The 16104-nt window shown below is 35.3% G+C and overlaps 1 protein-coding gene across 1 annotated transcript in view; it reads left to right on the forward strand.

Moving 5' to 3' along the window:
- Window positions 1-1739: 1739 nt before the first annotated feature.
- LOC149080627 (uncharacterized) overlaps window positions 1740-16104 on the forward strand; it is a 38126-nt gene continuing 23761 nt past the window's right edge. The window contains exon 1 of the mRNA XM_089239777.1: window positions 1740-2091. Coding sequence (XP_089095903.1) covers window positions 2071-2091 — 21 coding nt within the window. The 5' untranslated portion in view covers window positions 1740-2070. The remainder of the gene's footprint in view (window positions 2092-16104) is intronic.

The following is a 16104-nucleotide window of genomic DNA, read 5'->3' on the forward strand; positions in this document are numbered from 1 at the left end:
GATGTGTGAATCATAATGAAATTATACCTCAAACAATGCCTCAGCTGATGCAAAATGAAACGCTACTAGAAACAGTAAATGCAAACCACACATTGAAGCCATCAATGAAAACCTTATCCTACATCCACACAAACGTCAACAGATTTGCATAAAAATCCGAGATTTCAATATAATATCCCGTCTATCAGTTGCGAAGAAATTGCTGCGGATGAAAGTGTATGAATATTGTGAGATGTTCCTCGTCAATAGGGCATAAAGGACTGGCTCTAAAATATATTACGAGAAACTCATTACTAACAGGTAACTGATCTCACATCAATGGAATTATGTGATTTTTTTTTCAAATTGAAATCAACTAAGCTTGGTTGAAACTCTTCGGAAAGAACATTGTTAAATGCTTTCAACTGCGAAAAAAATAAAGCAAGATCACACTCGTTGATCCTATTCAAAACCTAGAGGCGACGTAACACTGAAATCCTATCGGGAATAGAGAAAATACACACACACACAAATCTTCCAGTCTCTAGTTTTCTAAATTCACGCACATCGTGAGAGTTCGTTTGCACATAATGCTTTAAGAACATAATAATTATAAAATTTTAATAGATCGATAGTTTGCCAACTAATTCTTTCTGTTATAACTCTATTCTAACATAATAATATTATACCATGCTTATAAATATTAAAATATTCAAATATTGCCGGAAAAAACTATGGGGTCACATAGACCCCTGTCCGTCTTTCTAGGTATAGTCACCCGAGTCGTCTTTCCAGTGTCAATTCAAAAATCAGAGAAAAGTTGGAAAGGACAGCATAAATGAAGGAAAGGAGCGTTGTCCGTTAAGCAGCAGTCCCACGAGAGTAGGCTGGGGCACTCTTGGTAAGATAATTAAAGTTAATAAAAGTCTAAAGATAATAAAAGTCTTTGTTGAACATAAACGCAAAAACCACAGCCGGCGTGAACCCCGGCGTGAAGCAATCCCTACTTGTTCGGTTATTCACAAAGGAAGACGCTCGTTCCGCTGCCTTTGTATTGAAAGCCATAAAAATTATTGCTTCCCCGAGGCCCGAGACGACCGCGAATCCTCACAAACACTTTTATTATCTTTAACTTTAATTATCTTACCAAAAGTGCCCCAGCCCACTCTTGTGGGACTGAAGCTTTAGTTTTCCCTGATTTTTCCCATCTGTTCTCAGATTTTTGAATTCAAATATCTCTGCGAATATTGCAAACATGGGATCTATTTTCTTGGACTCAGAAAAAACAGGGCACAACAAGTTCCTAATTGGAAGTTTTTTTTATTTTTTGACACACTATTTTCACTCTCAAAACGGGCACAGGATAACATGGGAGGGACCAAAAAAGTGACTTAGAGAGACAGGTGTATGTACTTGCAAGGGTGGGGGAGGCCAAGCGAGTTATAGCACAGGGTGGTGAATTCGGGGAAAGGGAAGTAAATAAAATTAGACTAGAATGGGAGGAGGGCGGCAAAAACATAAGCGAGTTTTTCTGAATTTTGCTGACGGTGGGGGGTCAAAAACGGCTAAAAATCTGCTGACGTAATACTTGAACGGTGCTATCGTTATATCGAGGTTTCACGTAACTACATGAAAAAAAAATAGAAAAATAGAGACATGGGGGGTAAAATCGCCAAAAGCAGAATATTTGGTGTTTTTGTCGCCAAATCGAGTTGTGGATGAAAACGGAACGCGTTGTCGTGACAACCGACTCTCGCATCTCTAGGATGATGGATGAGGAGACGCTCTCTCTTTCTCTTAGAGATGCTTCTGCCGAATAATATAACGCCGTCGTTTATCATCGCGTTTGCATTTTGTCACGCGTTTTAAAATTCTATCCCCCTCTTCCCGAAAACCCAACATTTTCGAATTTCCCTTTACTTCACGAACATATACAAACAACACACAGATGCCGGTTTCCAGAGCATCTTCGTCGAGTTTCCGTGAGTGATTTTGCCTGAAAAGCGAAAGTGAAAATGTCGTTGCACGTGGGACACAAGCAACACAACAATCATCACTACTACAGCACGAACAGAACTGTTCACCACAAACATGGAATCAAAGTTTTATGAAGTAAGTTAAACTTTGCCGAGTTATCTCTTTCGACTCATAGTTTCCTTAGGTGGAATTTTCTTTTCTATCTTTGATTACATGCTTGAATATACATGTGTGTGTTCATTTATTTCTATCTTTTACACGCGTAGAAATCTCGCTTGTTGAAAAGAGTGTTGATCATCACGACGCGAAAGTGAAAGAACTTTTTAGCAAATTTTATCATTGCAAAATACGCATATGTTTCGGTAAATGTGATTAATACGGTTATTCGAGCATTTTTGTAAGAGTTTGATAAATTTCCCTAAATTTATCACTTTTACCGGTGATTATGCATTATACCCAACCATCGCGGCGTTAGTAAACATGATAAATCATTCTTTATGATATACTATACATGATAATTCATACATGTATTGTATCATTATATCGGGGTACGATCGTAAAATTTATTATCATTATATCGAGGAAGGACCGTAAAATTCGTTATCATTATATCGGGATAAGATCGTAAAATTTGTTATCATTTTATCAAGGTCCCACTATATTTATCATACATACTAGACTCATTTGGAATGTTTTACATGTTCATCAAATTCATCAATTACATCAGGGCATTATGCATACTCACAGATAAAGGTGAGTATTATGAAATTTCATAGTATATAGAGTACATGAATACATAAAGTATATGAAATTTCAAGTATTTATCAAATTTACTAACGACACTTGGGTATTATGCATATTCAAGTCCGTAGCGAGGCGGGGGGACTTGGGGGTCTGGTCCCCCCCCCTCCGAATTGTGAGAAAATGACCGAAATTAGCCGCTGTGGTGGTCGAGTGGTTATAGTGCGGACTCGTGATGCGAGGATCCGGGTTCGAACCCCACAGTGGTGGTCGGCTGAAGTTGGTTTTCTGTGGTTCCCAACTTCAAGGCGCAAATGCGAGCCGATCTCCCCGTTAAAAAGTCTCGCCACAGAGAGCAACAGTCCTACAACGGTAAATCATTCACCCATAACACTTCACTCATAGTTAGAAAAACTGGGGACAGCACTACACATAACAAGCATTACACAGAAACAAAACTTTACGTCAGGTTGCACTACACGTACACGCACATTCCCGCATGTACCGATTCGTTGGGGGTTCGTTGGGGGGTTCCGCGGGGGGGGGGGTGCATTTGGGGTGTAGCAGTAGTAGGTAGGGACTCCAAAAAATGGCTCGGGGATCGATGATGTTCTTAAGTCAGCCACCTCGTTGGGCAATTTGCCTGTTGTGGCGTTGTATTTGTATTTGTATTATTTGTAAAAGGGAAAAAGATAGCCAAATCTATTGTTCTATCACTTTGGTTCCCCCCCTCGAAATGAAAGTGGTCCCCCCCGCGAACGAAATTTCTGGCTACGGGCCTGTGCATGTTCACCGGTAAAAGTGATAAATTTATCAAACTTACCAAGACGATTGGTAAGTATGCATAATGATCGATTTACCACATTTACCGTAACATATATGTATTTCTGGTTGGAAAAATGAATTGGTTTACTAAGTGAAAAGATTTGTACTAGTTTGTTTCAGAATATCGATAATTAACATCTTGAATGTTCATCCCACACATTTATTATAGTTTTTCTTAATTTCCCTTGAGGTTAATAAGTTATAAGTTAATAAACATTATAAATCAATTATTATATTAATTTTTCCTAATTTACACATTGTTTGAAGATACATGTTTGTTTCTGCTGATTATGAATCGATCTAAAAAGAGCCACGAAAAATGTATATTTGAGATTGTTTAAATAACAACGTTTCCTTTTAAAATTGCTGTAACACATTTATTATGTTTCACAATGTACTTTGCATGTCTGGAACTTTTATTAACACAGTATTAGACTGAATAAGCCACGTACCTGTAATTATGAATATGATTTCTTTGGTGATGGTAACTTCTTACACTCGAATGATTAGTTTAAAAGCATAAAAATACTAGCAATATGGAATTTTTAATTATAAAAATAAATATTTTACAATTGGATGTGGAAAATTCCGCTAAATACTTCTATGAAGCGTTCTACCAAATTAAATTCGAAGATATGATACTAAAGAGTGTTTCATATTATTGGAACACATGATTATATATTGGGGCCGTAATTACATTTTGCTAACAATAAAATCAGCATTGAAGTATTGTTCACATCATCTTGTACAAATTAATGAAACGTAATTACGAGCTTATGAAACATTAATTTTCCAAAATGTACCAAAGATAATTAAGAATATCAAATCAAGCATGCACCAGTACTCGATAATTGATGTTTTGCCAGAAAAGAATACGATATACAAAAAACAATCCCCTTCAGCAAAAAAACAGCAAATTTTCTTAAAAAGAAAATGTGATTAGTTTTCATATTAGAACTTTTCTTGATTGTATGATTTTAATTTCAGAGCTCAACCAAATAAGGAAATTTGACCCTTCGCATAAATTACAGTATAGGTAGCTATCAATTTAATTGCAGGAAAGTGTGAAATTTCACATTTTTTTTCTGTGCTTTGTACAAGAAATATCTTGCACAGCATTTAACGAGTTGCTGTTCATTGTATCTGATTGGACGTGGTTACTTTGTTATACCTTTATACAAGTTGCATGCCTGTAGTTAAGAAGTTATTTCAGATCAAAAAACTTTCGTATGCACATCCTGCATATTTACTGTACTAGAAAAACTATTCGTCCGTTAAAATGGCAACTGCACAAAGTTTACTTATTAGGATAAAAGCACATTTCAGCGTCTTTATGACAGAAAATAACGATATATATCATAGTACTTCGATCAACAGGAGCAGTGGTTCTAAAAGTGCACTTAGTGGCTTGGATGACACCAAACTTTGACAAAGATGTCGCGTCAAACCGAAGATACTGATTTATGACCTTACATGACCCCCATTTCTATGAGGAATCCCAGGGTATATGATCACAGGGTAGAGGAACCGCAGACATCAAAAGTTTCGGATCAACTAGATTGGAGTGAATTGTGAAGGATTGCACACTATAGCGTTTCGTCACGTATGGTGGGAAATGACGGTTTGACAATTTTTTGATTCATTTCAACAATTTTAAAGTTTGAATATTAAGTATGTTATCATTTACGTCATTAGATGGTATGTGTATATCCAAAAATTTCATGAAGACTGGTCGATAGTTGTACATTCGTGTTAAGAACATAAATGCATACAGTGTGGCAACCAATTTTATACACAGTATAACGCAGTTTTTTGAATAACCGCAAAATAGGTGTAGGCTCTGCAGTCTGAAAAACATTAAAACTCATTTAGACGCCAAACATGAGCGCTGCATTAACCCCATTTTACCAGAATGGAATTCAACTTCCATGCAAAGTAATTACCGTTTTGTATCCTACAAACAGATACTAAAAAAATGCTTGAAAAATACTCGGAATTCATTCTGGTTTCTGGATGCTTGAAATGCAATTCAATTAATTGATACAATCGAAAGTTATGCGATGATTTTTGTCGCCAATTTCTTTAGAACATGTTATTACGATAAAAACTAGCGTATGCGCACAGGAGAGTAAGTGTCGCAAATCAGTAAAATCATGTTTGATCATTTTTGTCGCACCACGGTCATTTTCTGCACACGAGGGCTAATTAGACCGGGACCTACAATTTATTGCCGATTCCGAACGGCAGGCTTGTTTTTCATACTCATCGAGAGGTTGGTGCGCTAACACCTCGATGGGGGCCTCCCTGCGGTAGCAATTTTCGCTGCGGTCAAGTCGCCTTTTTTGTTGTACCCCTGTGTCAGGAAAGTTTTCTAACAAGGACGAACTGGGTATCGAACTCGCGACACCTCTAAACATCCTTTGGTACTTTAGGCGAGCATCTTATCGACCGGGCTACCGCGCCCGTAAAATCATGTTTTCAAGAGCGTGTCACAGTAGATGTTCAAAGAAACACGGTGAATTACTATATAAGAGTTCATATCTATTCACCTAAATTTCCGCCTCTTCAGCTATCATTGGGACCAGAACTTATACAAGATGAGAAAAAAAATTAGTACCGTAAATTGTATTACATTCTTGTGCGCTATAGCAGTCTCAGAAAAGTACACTTTCCAAATATTCTACATAAGAAATATGTCTCAAATAAATAAATAATTAGAATAAGGAAAAAAATGTGTATGTTTTACTGCAGCTTGGATGCAATCACGAAAAAATCGTATTCAACGTCAGTTACATGTTCATTCGATCTTAGTCACAATTTTTTACTTGTTCGTTCCTGAGGTTTCACATGACCTCGTGTTTAACGGTTTTAAATAATAAATTTTACGGATAAGCGCGTTTGTGACAGCAGATCCACATGCGTGGATCTAACTTCATTGATCCTAGTAAAGATATAAACGTAAGGTATGCACACCCAAATTAATTAATTACACATATTTAAACATTAAGGAAATTTTCTTGGGGGCATTTTGGCATACAACTAACACAAAAAAATAAATAAAAAAAATTAATAGCTATTTTTAGTTCAGGACTGAAGAGGTTACCGAAAAATCAGATTCAATTCGCGGAGGTAAATGAACTTGCTTTTTTTGAAGAAGTAAGTTGTGAGAAACAAATTTTCCCAGCTTCAAAATGTTTTGAAAACATTTTATAAATTTTCGAGAATTTTTATAAATAGTGCTCAGAGCACTTCTGAGTACTTTAATCATTTTGAAATGACATTAAGTATTTAAAACATTTTGAATAGCGTTCCGAAATATAAAATTACGCTTATAGAAAAGTCAGTATAGTTTTATGTTTATATACGTATTTTTCCCATGATACTACACGTGAATAATGTATTGTTTGTAACTGGTATGAAAGAAAAGAAAATATAGAGAAAAGGTATAAATGTCAGAGGAGGTCAGGGAGAAGTTGACGTTTTTCTAGGATCTGGTCGTTTTAGTTCCACGCGAAAGCGATGTCTTCTCTTAATTGGCACGACCCGATCAGTAAAGGCCATTTGTGCGTCCTTCATCATTTCAGAAGCAAAGGCAAGAAACAGAAAGCGAGAACAAGAGCTGGAGGAGCAATGGCTGCGGGGTATAAGATTAATGTGGGAGCACCTCCTCGCAACGACCCGATCCGGGGGAGTGTGACCGACCTGCAAATTACGCCGTCTACTCTGCCATCCATCACTCTTTACCACTCTCTCTCTCTCTCTCTCTCTCATACTCCCGATTTTCTCGATCTTTCTCCGATTTTTCCTATTTTTTCTCTTCTCCTTTCTGTGATGGATGGATTTGGCAAAGAATGAGAGAACGATCCGCCTACGACCGAAACATGGAGAGTGAGAGGCAGCTGCTGTGAGTGGACAAATGGACGTGAGAGAACCGAAACACTCAATAAACGTACACACCGTACAAAACTGCCACTCGCCGACAACCTTACTCTCTCATCAAACATTTAGTAGCGATTCAAAGCGTCTTTCATTTTCTACCTATTGTTCCTGTTTTTATAAAGAATGCTTTCACCAATTGTAAAAATGTTGCAATACGTGGAGTTTGTTTGTGAGTGACTCACATTTTAACCGATATACAATTTATTCCGCGTATACTCCGGTAACGCGATTATTCACATTTTGATTTTCCCGTTTTTACTCGAGATCTCATTTTCAAGAGCTACTTTTATCGCATTCCCGTCTAAGTTCTTGAATAATTAGAGAAGGGGTTCTTAACAACGAGTCTATGAGCTTTGATGAAAAAGAAGTAACTTATTATTTTCGCATTATTACTGTTTGAATATTTTTTGTCAAGGGTTTCGTGGCATAATGATTGGCATAAATGATCCGTGGGAACACAAAAGATTAAGAACCCCTGAACAAACTCAAGTAAAAAAAAGCAAACTTAATTTTCCCCTCTTCTTACTTCCATTAATTCTAAAATATACCTCCAACAAATGACAACATTTTTATAACAAAAATTAATAGAAGAAAATATGTTTTTATACAACATATGTGTGAAAAAAAATCCCGTATTGGTTAAACGAATTAATATACATACATGCATATATAAAAATTATTATCGCTCCTGTGGTGTTTGTTTTGTCTTAAATACGTTTATTTGTGTAACAAAAAACCCTACTTGAATGATATTTTTTACAAATGTAATGTTAATGTAATGTTAAATCTTACATTTATGTTGTGTTTATTGTTCACCAACTTGTGGCTTTCAGTATTAATGTGAATTGTATATCTTCGATAAATTTTACAATGATAATAAGCACAATTTAACTATAATTGGGGATTTTTACATTCCTGGAATTGATGGAGTAGCAGTTTCGATGATTTGTATGATGGTGATCGAGACATGCTTCCAGTTGTTTCAACTTCATGAAACGATATTCCTTAATTCAATGCAATTTTATCGCTAACTCATTTGGTAGACTATTGGATCTGGTCTTAGTATCTATTCCTTTTTTTTCTGTGTCGGTCAAGAGGGAGGAATTTCCACTTATAAAAGAAGACACCCACCATGCAGCATTATTGATATCTTTAGAAAAACTTTCTGTTGAGCGTCATCCTACCACAAGAGTTAAAGATTTTAATTATGATTTTAAAAAGCTTAGTTTCATTCCTTGTATAATTTTTTTTGTTATTTGATTGGAATTTTTTACATTTGTGTACTAATGTCAGTGAGGCTGTTCAAATGTTTTACTTCTACATTTATACAATTTTTGATGTGTGCAGTTGCGGATTAAAGCCGGTCTAGGCCCCGGGCACAAAAGAAAATATTGGGCCCCTTAAATTAGGAAAAAGTGTAGAGTTTCGGTTTCTCGGGGCTCCTTAGAAGTCGGGGATAGATGCACCCGCCGTTAAATCCACATCTGGATATGAGTGTACCATTAAAAAAGAATTTCACTCGAAAATGTCCTCCCTGGTTCGATGCGAATATTATTTACAATATCAAACGCAAGGAGAAATTTCGTAAAAGATATTATTCGATGATAGTATCTCTGACCTGGTACAAAACAAATGTCGTAAAGCTGAGGTTAAATTTTATATATATATATATATATATATATATATATTTATGTAACACAAGCTCATAAAAAATATATTGATAATGTTGATAATGTTTAATATCTCTCAGATTTAACCCAAAATATTTTTAGTCTTATCGTAACAAAATAAAAAATAATAAGAAGAATGCACCTAAGAGAGAGAGTGTATGTATTTCGAAATCACACAATCTTTTATCAACAGACGCCTTGATTGCGGATGGTTTCGCCAAGTTTTTTGCATCGAATTTCACAGCTTCCGAAGATTATCACAATCGTTTTTCTGCGTCAAACAACGACTTTCCTGTTTCTCCTGATGTAAATATTTCTTGTATCTCCATTAATGGCATCAAATATAGTGTAAAACGATTGAATGGGAGTAGCGCCAGGAGTACTGATGGTGTACCTCCATATTTTATAAAGGCATGTGCTGAGAATTTGTTGCATCCACTTTTATTAATTATTAATATGTTTGTTAAAAATGGGATCTTTCCGGATGAATGGAAGAAAGCAAGAATCGTTCCCATTCTTAAAAAAGTGATAGACACAAAATTAAAAATTATAGAGGTGTGGCCATTCTGTCACCTTTTACTAAAATTTTTGAGTCCATTGTATATGATAAAATCTATGCTGAAATTAATACAGGGTGGGCAAAAAGTCCGTAGAAACTTTAAAAATTCGTAAAAACCTTAAAAATAACCGAAATAAAAAACGTTTTGCAGGGTTTGCATTGTTAGGTTACGGGGATGTTTTTAAGAAAGGAAAAAATAACTAAAAAATCAGACGATAGATGGCACTGACATACACAAGTCAAAGAAAAGATAAGCAAATAACGAACAGAATGCCTCCAAATCGTTTATTACAGCAGTATGTGTTCCACATGACCACCACCACAGGGGATAACACATTGCAGGCGAGTCACAAATCCAGCAACGGTAGATTCAAATTACAGCAGGTCCACATACATGGTTTGCAATGGTGAACTGGTTGTGGATTAGGAGCGGAAGTTCTTATAACCATCTCATTTGCATATTTCCACCGAAGTCGCCCGTACCAGCGCTACCTATCGGCTGTTTTTGAGTCATTTTTTCCTGTCTTAAAAAAATTCCCGTGACTTAGCGATGCTAACCCTGCAAACCGTTTTTTATTTCGTTTTTTTTCCGGTTTTTATACATTTTTAAAGTTTTTACGGAGTTTTTGCCCATTCTGTACCTACATCTCTACTAATCAGCATGGTTTCGTTAGAAATAGATCTATAGTTACCAATATTCTTTCCCTCAATACCCATATTGTTGAAACCATAGCTAATAAACGTCAGCTCGAAGTAATTTACACAGATTTTGCTAAAGCATTTGATTGTGTTAGCCACTTTATATTGATGTACAAACTAAAAAAATGGTTTCTGTGATGATACTTGTAATTTATTTGCTTCGTACCTAAAAAACAGATTGATTTTTGTGTCTTCTGGCTCGTCGTCTCTTGGTGACGGATTTTGTGCAACATCTGGAGTCTCTCAGGGGTCTGTGCTTGAACCTCTGTTTTTTCTCATTTTTATTAATGACTTTGCAGCTTCTGTTCATAATTTCTTATTATTTGCTGATGATTTTAAAATATTTGACTTTATTGTAAATTTTCACTCTTGTTTTATTTTTCAAGATAAGTCAACCCACATTTACCACTGGTGTATCGAGAACCAACTACACTTGAATATAAACAAATGCTTTATTATTATATATGTCTTTCATCCGTATGAAAAATCCTATCCTATACTCTTATTATATTAGAACTGATATTTTTTACAGAGAAGATATTCTGCTACTGACCTGGGTGTAATTTATACATCTGATTTTACCTTTCGTGATCATATTAACGACATTTGTACTAATTCATATCGCAAACGTGGTTAGCTTAAAAGAATAATTAAAGATTTCACTAATTTGGATACAATGATTGTTCTTTTCAACTCTATAATACGATCAAACTTGAATATGCATCTGTTGTTTTGAATCCTCATTACAATAATGCTGTTGATGATATTGAAATTACACAAAATTCATTTATGCGGTATTTGTATTTTAAGATTTTTTTTTCTTGCTATAAACAAATTTTGTATTTTATATAATAGTTTACCCCTGACGAATTTGATATATTTGCAACACCTGTCAGTAAATTCGAAGAGCTTTTATTCGATTGATGAGCGATTTTTCTTCTTCTTTGAATGATTTGTTGCATGTGATTGTTAAAATATTTCGTGTTTTGTTTATTTATTTTTAATTTTATTTTTAATCATCGTGTGTTTTTATTTATTTATTTTCATTTTTAATTGATCCGATGATATTATATAGTCCTTCATTTTACTTATTTTGTATTGACTTGTGTTTGTTTTTATTTTTTGTATTTTATATCTGTGTATTGCATTTTATCCGGTTTGATTTTATTGTATTTACATTTCTATGTCTTACCGTGCTGTAATTGGATTGTTTTCTGTAGCTTGGTATGTATTTAAATAAAAAATAAAATAAAAGTTAACAATTTTGACCAAATCTTCACATTTTGAATCAAATCTAAGAACATAAATTTGATCATGCTTTGTAGTTTCAATTCAACCAGCAGAAAATATTCAGTTTCGCATAAACTACTGAATTCACGTGAAAAACCAGGAAAAAATATTTATTTTACCGCCGTGGCATGTACTTACACGTGAAAAAAAATAGAAAACGATATTCATTGAATTATCAAGTGGGTAATATGCTACTTGAAATATATAATTATACAATGAGCTTTTGAAAAATGAATTATTCAAATATCATGAATAAACTGTATAAAATATCATTTTATGCCACTGTTTTTCATTATATCTGCATCAAATGCTTTCACATGTGTACTTTCATGAGGATAGTCATTTTAATTTATACCATTGATGAAATAAACCGAGTGTTGAGTTGCACATTAAAAATCATCATTGTGTTGAGCAGATTATTTAAAGTCCTAGAATTATACATCACGTACTCACTAGAAGTACGAAGACTAACCGGCGAAAATTAATGGCATGAGGTCCATGTCCTATACTTAGTCGAGAGTTCATCACTATTTGTAGGGAGGTCTAGAACAGTGTTCTCAAAGTCCTTCGCGGACCGGTGCCGGTTCGCAGGAATTTCCTGCCGATCCCGAAGTATTTTGCCCAATTCATTTAGCCACTACATAATTTTTAGATTTAATAAATATTAACCAGCTTTATATCAGTTTTTCATTTATCTTTTAGCTGTCAGCAAATCTGCGGATTGTTTCTCCCTTCTATTTATTTTTAGCCGGTCCGTGAATTTTTTCTCCCATTTATAATATTTATATTTTGCAGGTCCTCAAATTATATCTAAATAATATTTATTTATATTTTTTGCAGGTCGTCAATTTTTTCCTCCCATGTATTTCTGTTTTGCAGGTTCTCAAATTATATTTCTCCCATTTACTTGTTTTTTGTTGGTCCGCAAATCATTTCTCCCATTTATTTTTTGCCAGTCTATAAAAATATTATTTTAGTATATGATGTGCAGTGCTTTCTAGTGTCATAAATATGTATATTTAAGAGAAAATATTTTACTGTATAATCGTGCGCAGAACTGTTTTTTACGAAATGGATACAAATAAAAAGTATACAGAGTGATTGTAAATTCATAGGAAAAACTTTAAGTGATGATATAAGACACTTAAACGATCATTTTTGGTCATGGGATGTGTGGTCGAATCGCAATACAAAAGCGTTAGAGGTGCTTTTAGAGAGTGTACAATAGCACTTAACCAGTGACAAATTATAATATTTTCCCAACGGATTTACTGCGATATGTGCTATTAAAGCCGCTGTGGTGGTCGAGTGGTTATAGTGCCGGACTCGTGATGCGAGGATCCGGGTTCGAACCCCACAGTGGTGGTCGGCTGAAGTTGGTTTTCTGTGGTTCCCAACTTCAAGGCGCAAATGCGAGCCGATCTCCCCGTTAAAAAGTCTCGCCACAGAGAGCAGCAGTCCTACAACGGTAAATCATTCAACCATAACACTTCACTCATAGTTAGAAAAACTGGGGGCAGATGACAGCACGGCACATAACAAGCATTACACAGAAACAAACTTTACGTCAGGTTGCACTACACGTACACGCACATTCCCGCATGTACGGGTTCGTTAGTAGGTAGGGCCTCCAAAAAATGGCTCGGGGATCCATGATGTTCTTAAGTCAGCCACCTCGTTGGGCAATTTGCCTGTTGTGGCGTCGTATTTGTATTTGTATTTGTATTTATTTGTAAAGGTATATCTGAGGGTGCATATCGTTTTAACATAATGAAGTACACCCATTTTTGCTGGGAAGAATTCTAAATTACTCAAACACATTTCCGCTTCAAGGGATTAGATACGCCGAGCACAGTGTGCATGGCACCCGTCACCCACCATATCTCCTCTCTCTCGACTTCTTTTTAAGAGATCATCTCCTAGGAATCGTGCACGTGAATCCTATTGGCACCTTTTGGAACCTCATCACCAAAATTAGCGTCATCAATGTGTTTTATTACAGAGTTTGCACCGTAACCTTTCATATTCGACCACACATTACATGACGAAAAAGGGTTTGTTTAGGTGTGTTCTATCGCCCCTTTAAGTTTGTCTCATGAATTCTGAATCATCCTGTATATTAAGTCACATGGTTACCAATTTTTAATTTTTAAAATAGTATGAAAATATTATTGTGAGATAAATACGTGGAGTTAATTTGGAATAAGTATTGAAATGCACGTTGAGCAAATGCAAATTGAGGACTCGATTGCTACCTACGTCATCGCCTTAGCGTTGTTCTTGTAGTATATCTTGTTTTACGTTTGTAATCTACATCGGCGACTATTGATCGAAACATTCAAAAGCGGACGATAAATTGATCAAATCCAGTATGTATTCAGGGAGAATGGAACAACGTGCACACAACGCAACTCGAGAATCAATCACTACACAATCACGGCTGTCTTCCACAGAGTTGATAGTCTATAACGACTGTTGTAGTTGCATTCCAGACGGAGGAGAGGTATCGTGTAAACTTTCTCATTAGTTAAACCGCTTTTAAACCTCAATCTAATTATGTATATTCAAATAAGATAAATGCGATATTCCCTTGAGTTCATTGCTAACTATAATAATCCTATATATAATAATTCTAATCTTCCATGATATTCTCATATTAAAGTATATGATGCAATGCATTTTCTTATTCATTTGTTTCCACTTGTGGGACTAGTGCATCATTCTTGCAAATAATTTTCTCTTGACTAATTGCTGATGAAGGCGATGAGTAATTAATTTTCTTTTGGGAATGATTGAATGAAATCAAGTGTGTCTGTGTGTGAAATTGTGGAAAAATTACTTTTTCTCCTCCTGTTGTTTCGATCGTTTCTCCTATTTATGCATTTTTTTCATTTTCGTCGATATGAAAGAGTAAAATGATGTATACCTGCAAGGCATACATGTATGTTATATATATATATTTTTTTTTTTTTTTTGCGCGAAGGAGAAGGGAAAAATAAGTATTTGTCAAACAAACGAATCGAGGCCTGGCAACCAACAGACTTCAGAGTTTTCTTGGAATGAAAAATCTGAACCATCGTTTTTGTGAACCCTATTCCTTGCCTGTTCAATGTTTTCTCTCTCTCTTTTTCTCTTACCACTCTTCTAATAGCGGAATGGCTCTTCAGTCGCACCATTAGCTTTCTCCAGAACGGTTCGGAGCCCTTCTTTTTATCCATTGAAGCTCACCTCCCTTACAGTCATCAAGAACAGTAAAGTACCTACTTTTATGGCGAGAAATCGCGCCATTTTTAATGCCAGCTTGAAAACCCACTGGTTTATTTTCCATCAAACTACCCATTCATAGCTTCTAGTAATTTTGTAAGTTAGAAACTCTTATTTTATTTACAATATACTGAATTTTTCATCAAGTGAGTTTGGAACGTTATTGTTATATAACAGTTTCAGTTCATAAACTTATTCTATTTTTTGGTGCATTATTTTTTTATACATATATAATGAATAAAGGATTGTGCTAATGATGAAACACTGAAACTATAATTGAATAATCGACGCGTTAGATTTACCCAAAATTCCAAAAAGAGCACGGCTATACGCGTTTCGGAACTATATGAAGTTCCTTCATCAGTAGCAGAAACGAAGAAAGAAAATAATGGAAAAACTCCTTATATATAGCGGGAGTTTTTTCAATATTTTCTTTCTTTGTTTCTGCTACTGATGAAGGAACTTCATATAGTGCCGAAACGCGTATAGCCGTGCTCTTTTTCGAATTTTGGGTAAATCTAACACGTCGATTATTCAATTTTATTATCAAACAGAAAAGGTAATTCATTTCCACTGAAACTATATCGAATGAATATGGCTTTTTAGAGATTTTTTTTCTTCTAACCCTTTGAATTTTGAATTTTTTGTAATGTTGTACCATAGAACATCCTGAAATTAATAAATGAATAGAAATTCAACAACTTTTTCGTTGTGGAACTGATCGTTTGAACTTGAACGGTGATATTCTGATGTCTGAGATAGTTATCAACAATATCGGGCACGTGCATAGTGCGCATGTCATTGATGAGTCCAAATTATGTTAGTAATTATTAGAGATGCTATGTTGAAAAAAAAAATGCAAACAGCTCGTCGCCAATAGAAAAATTGTTTGGCGCCTGACACACGTCCGTATAAAACCAAAAAGGTAACCTTAAGTCGATGACGGTGGCGGTGGTACTTCCGCTGCAGAAATCGGTACCGAAAACATCGAGCGGAACACATTAAGAGGAATTTCGCCTCTTTTGGAGACGTTTCGGCAAAAGATATGATGGATATTCCAGTTGCCCCTCATCTCTTTACATTGGTGAAAATACATTTTGATCTTATCATCATCAGCATTGGTGGCACCTCTTTATTTCTCACCCTCGTAACAACCACGAG

The sequence above is a fragment of the Pholcus phalangioides genome, unplaced genomic scaffold (genome assembly GCF_987345545.1).
Source record: "Pholcus phalangioides strain wild (caught in Gottingen) unplaced genomic scaffold, Ppha-v1.0 ptg000011l_1, whole genome shotgun sequence".
NCBI classification, from domain to species: domain Eukaryota; kingdom Metazoa; phylum Arthropoda; class Arachnida; order Araneae; family Pholcidae; genus Pholcus; species Pholcus phalangioides.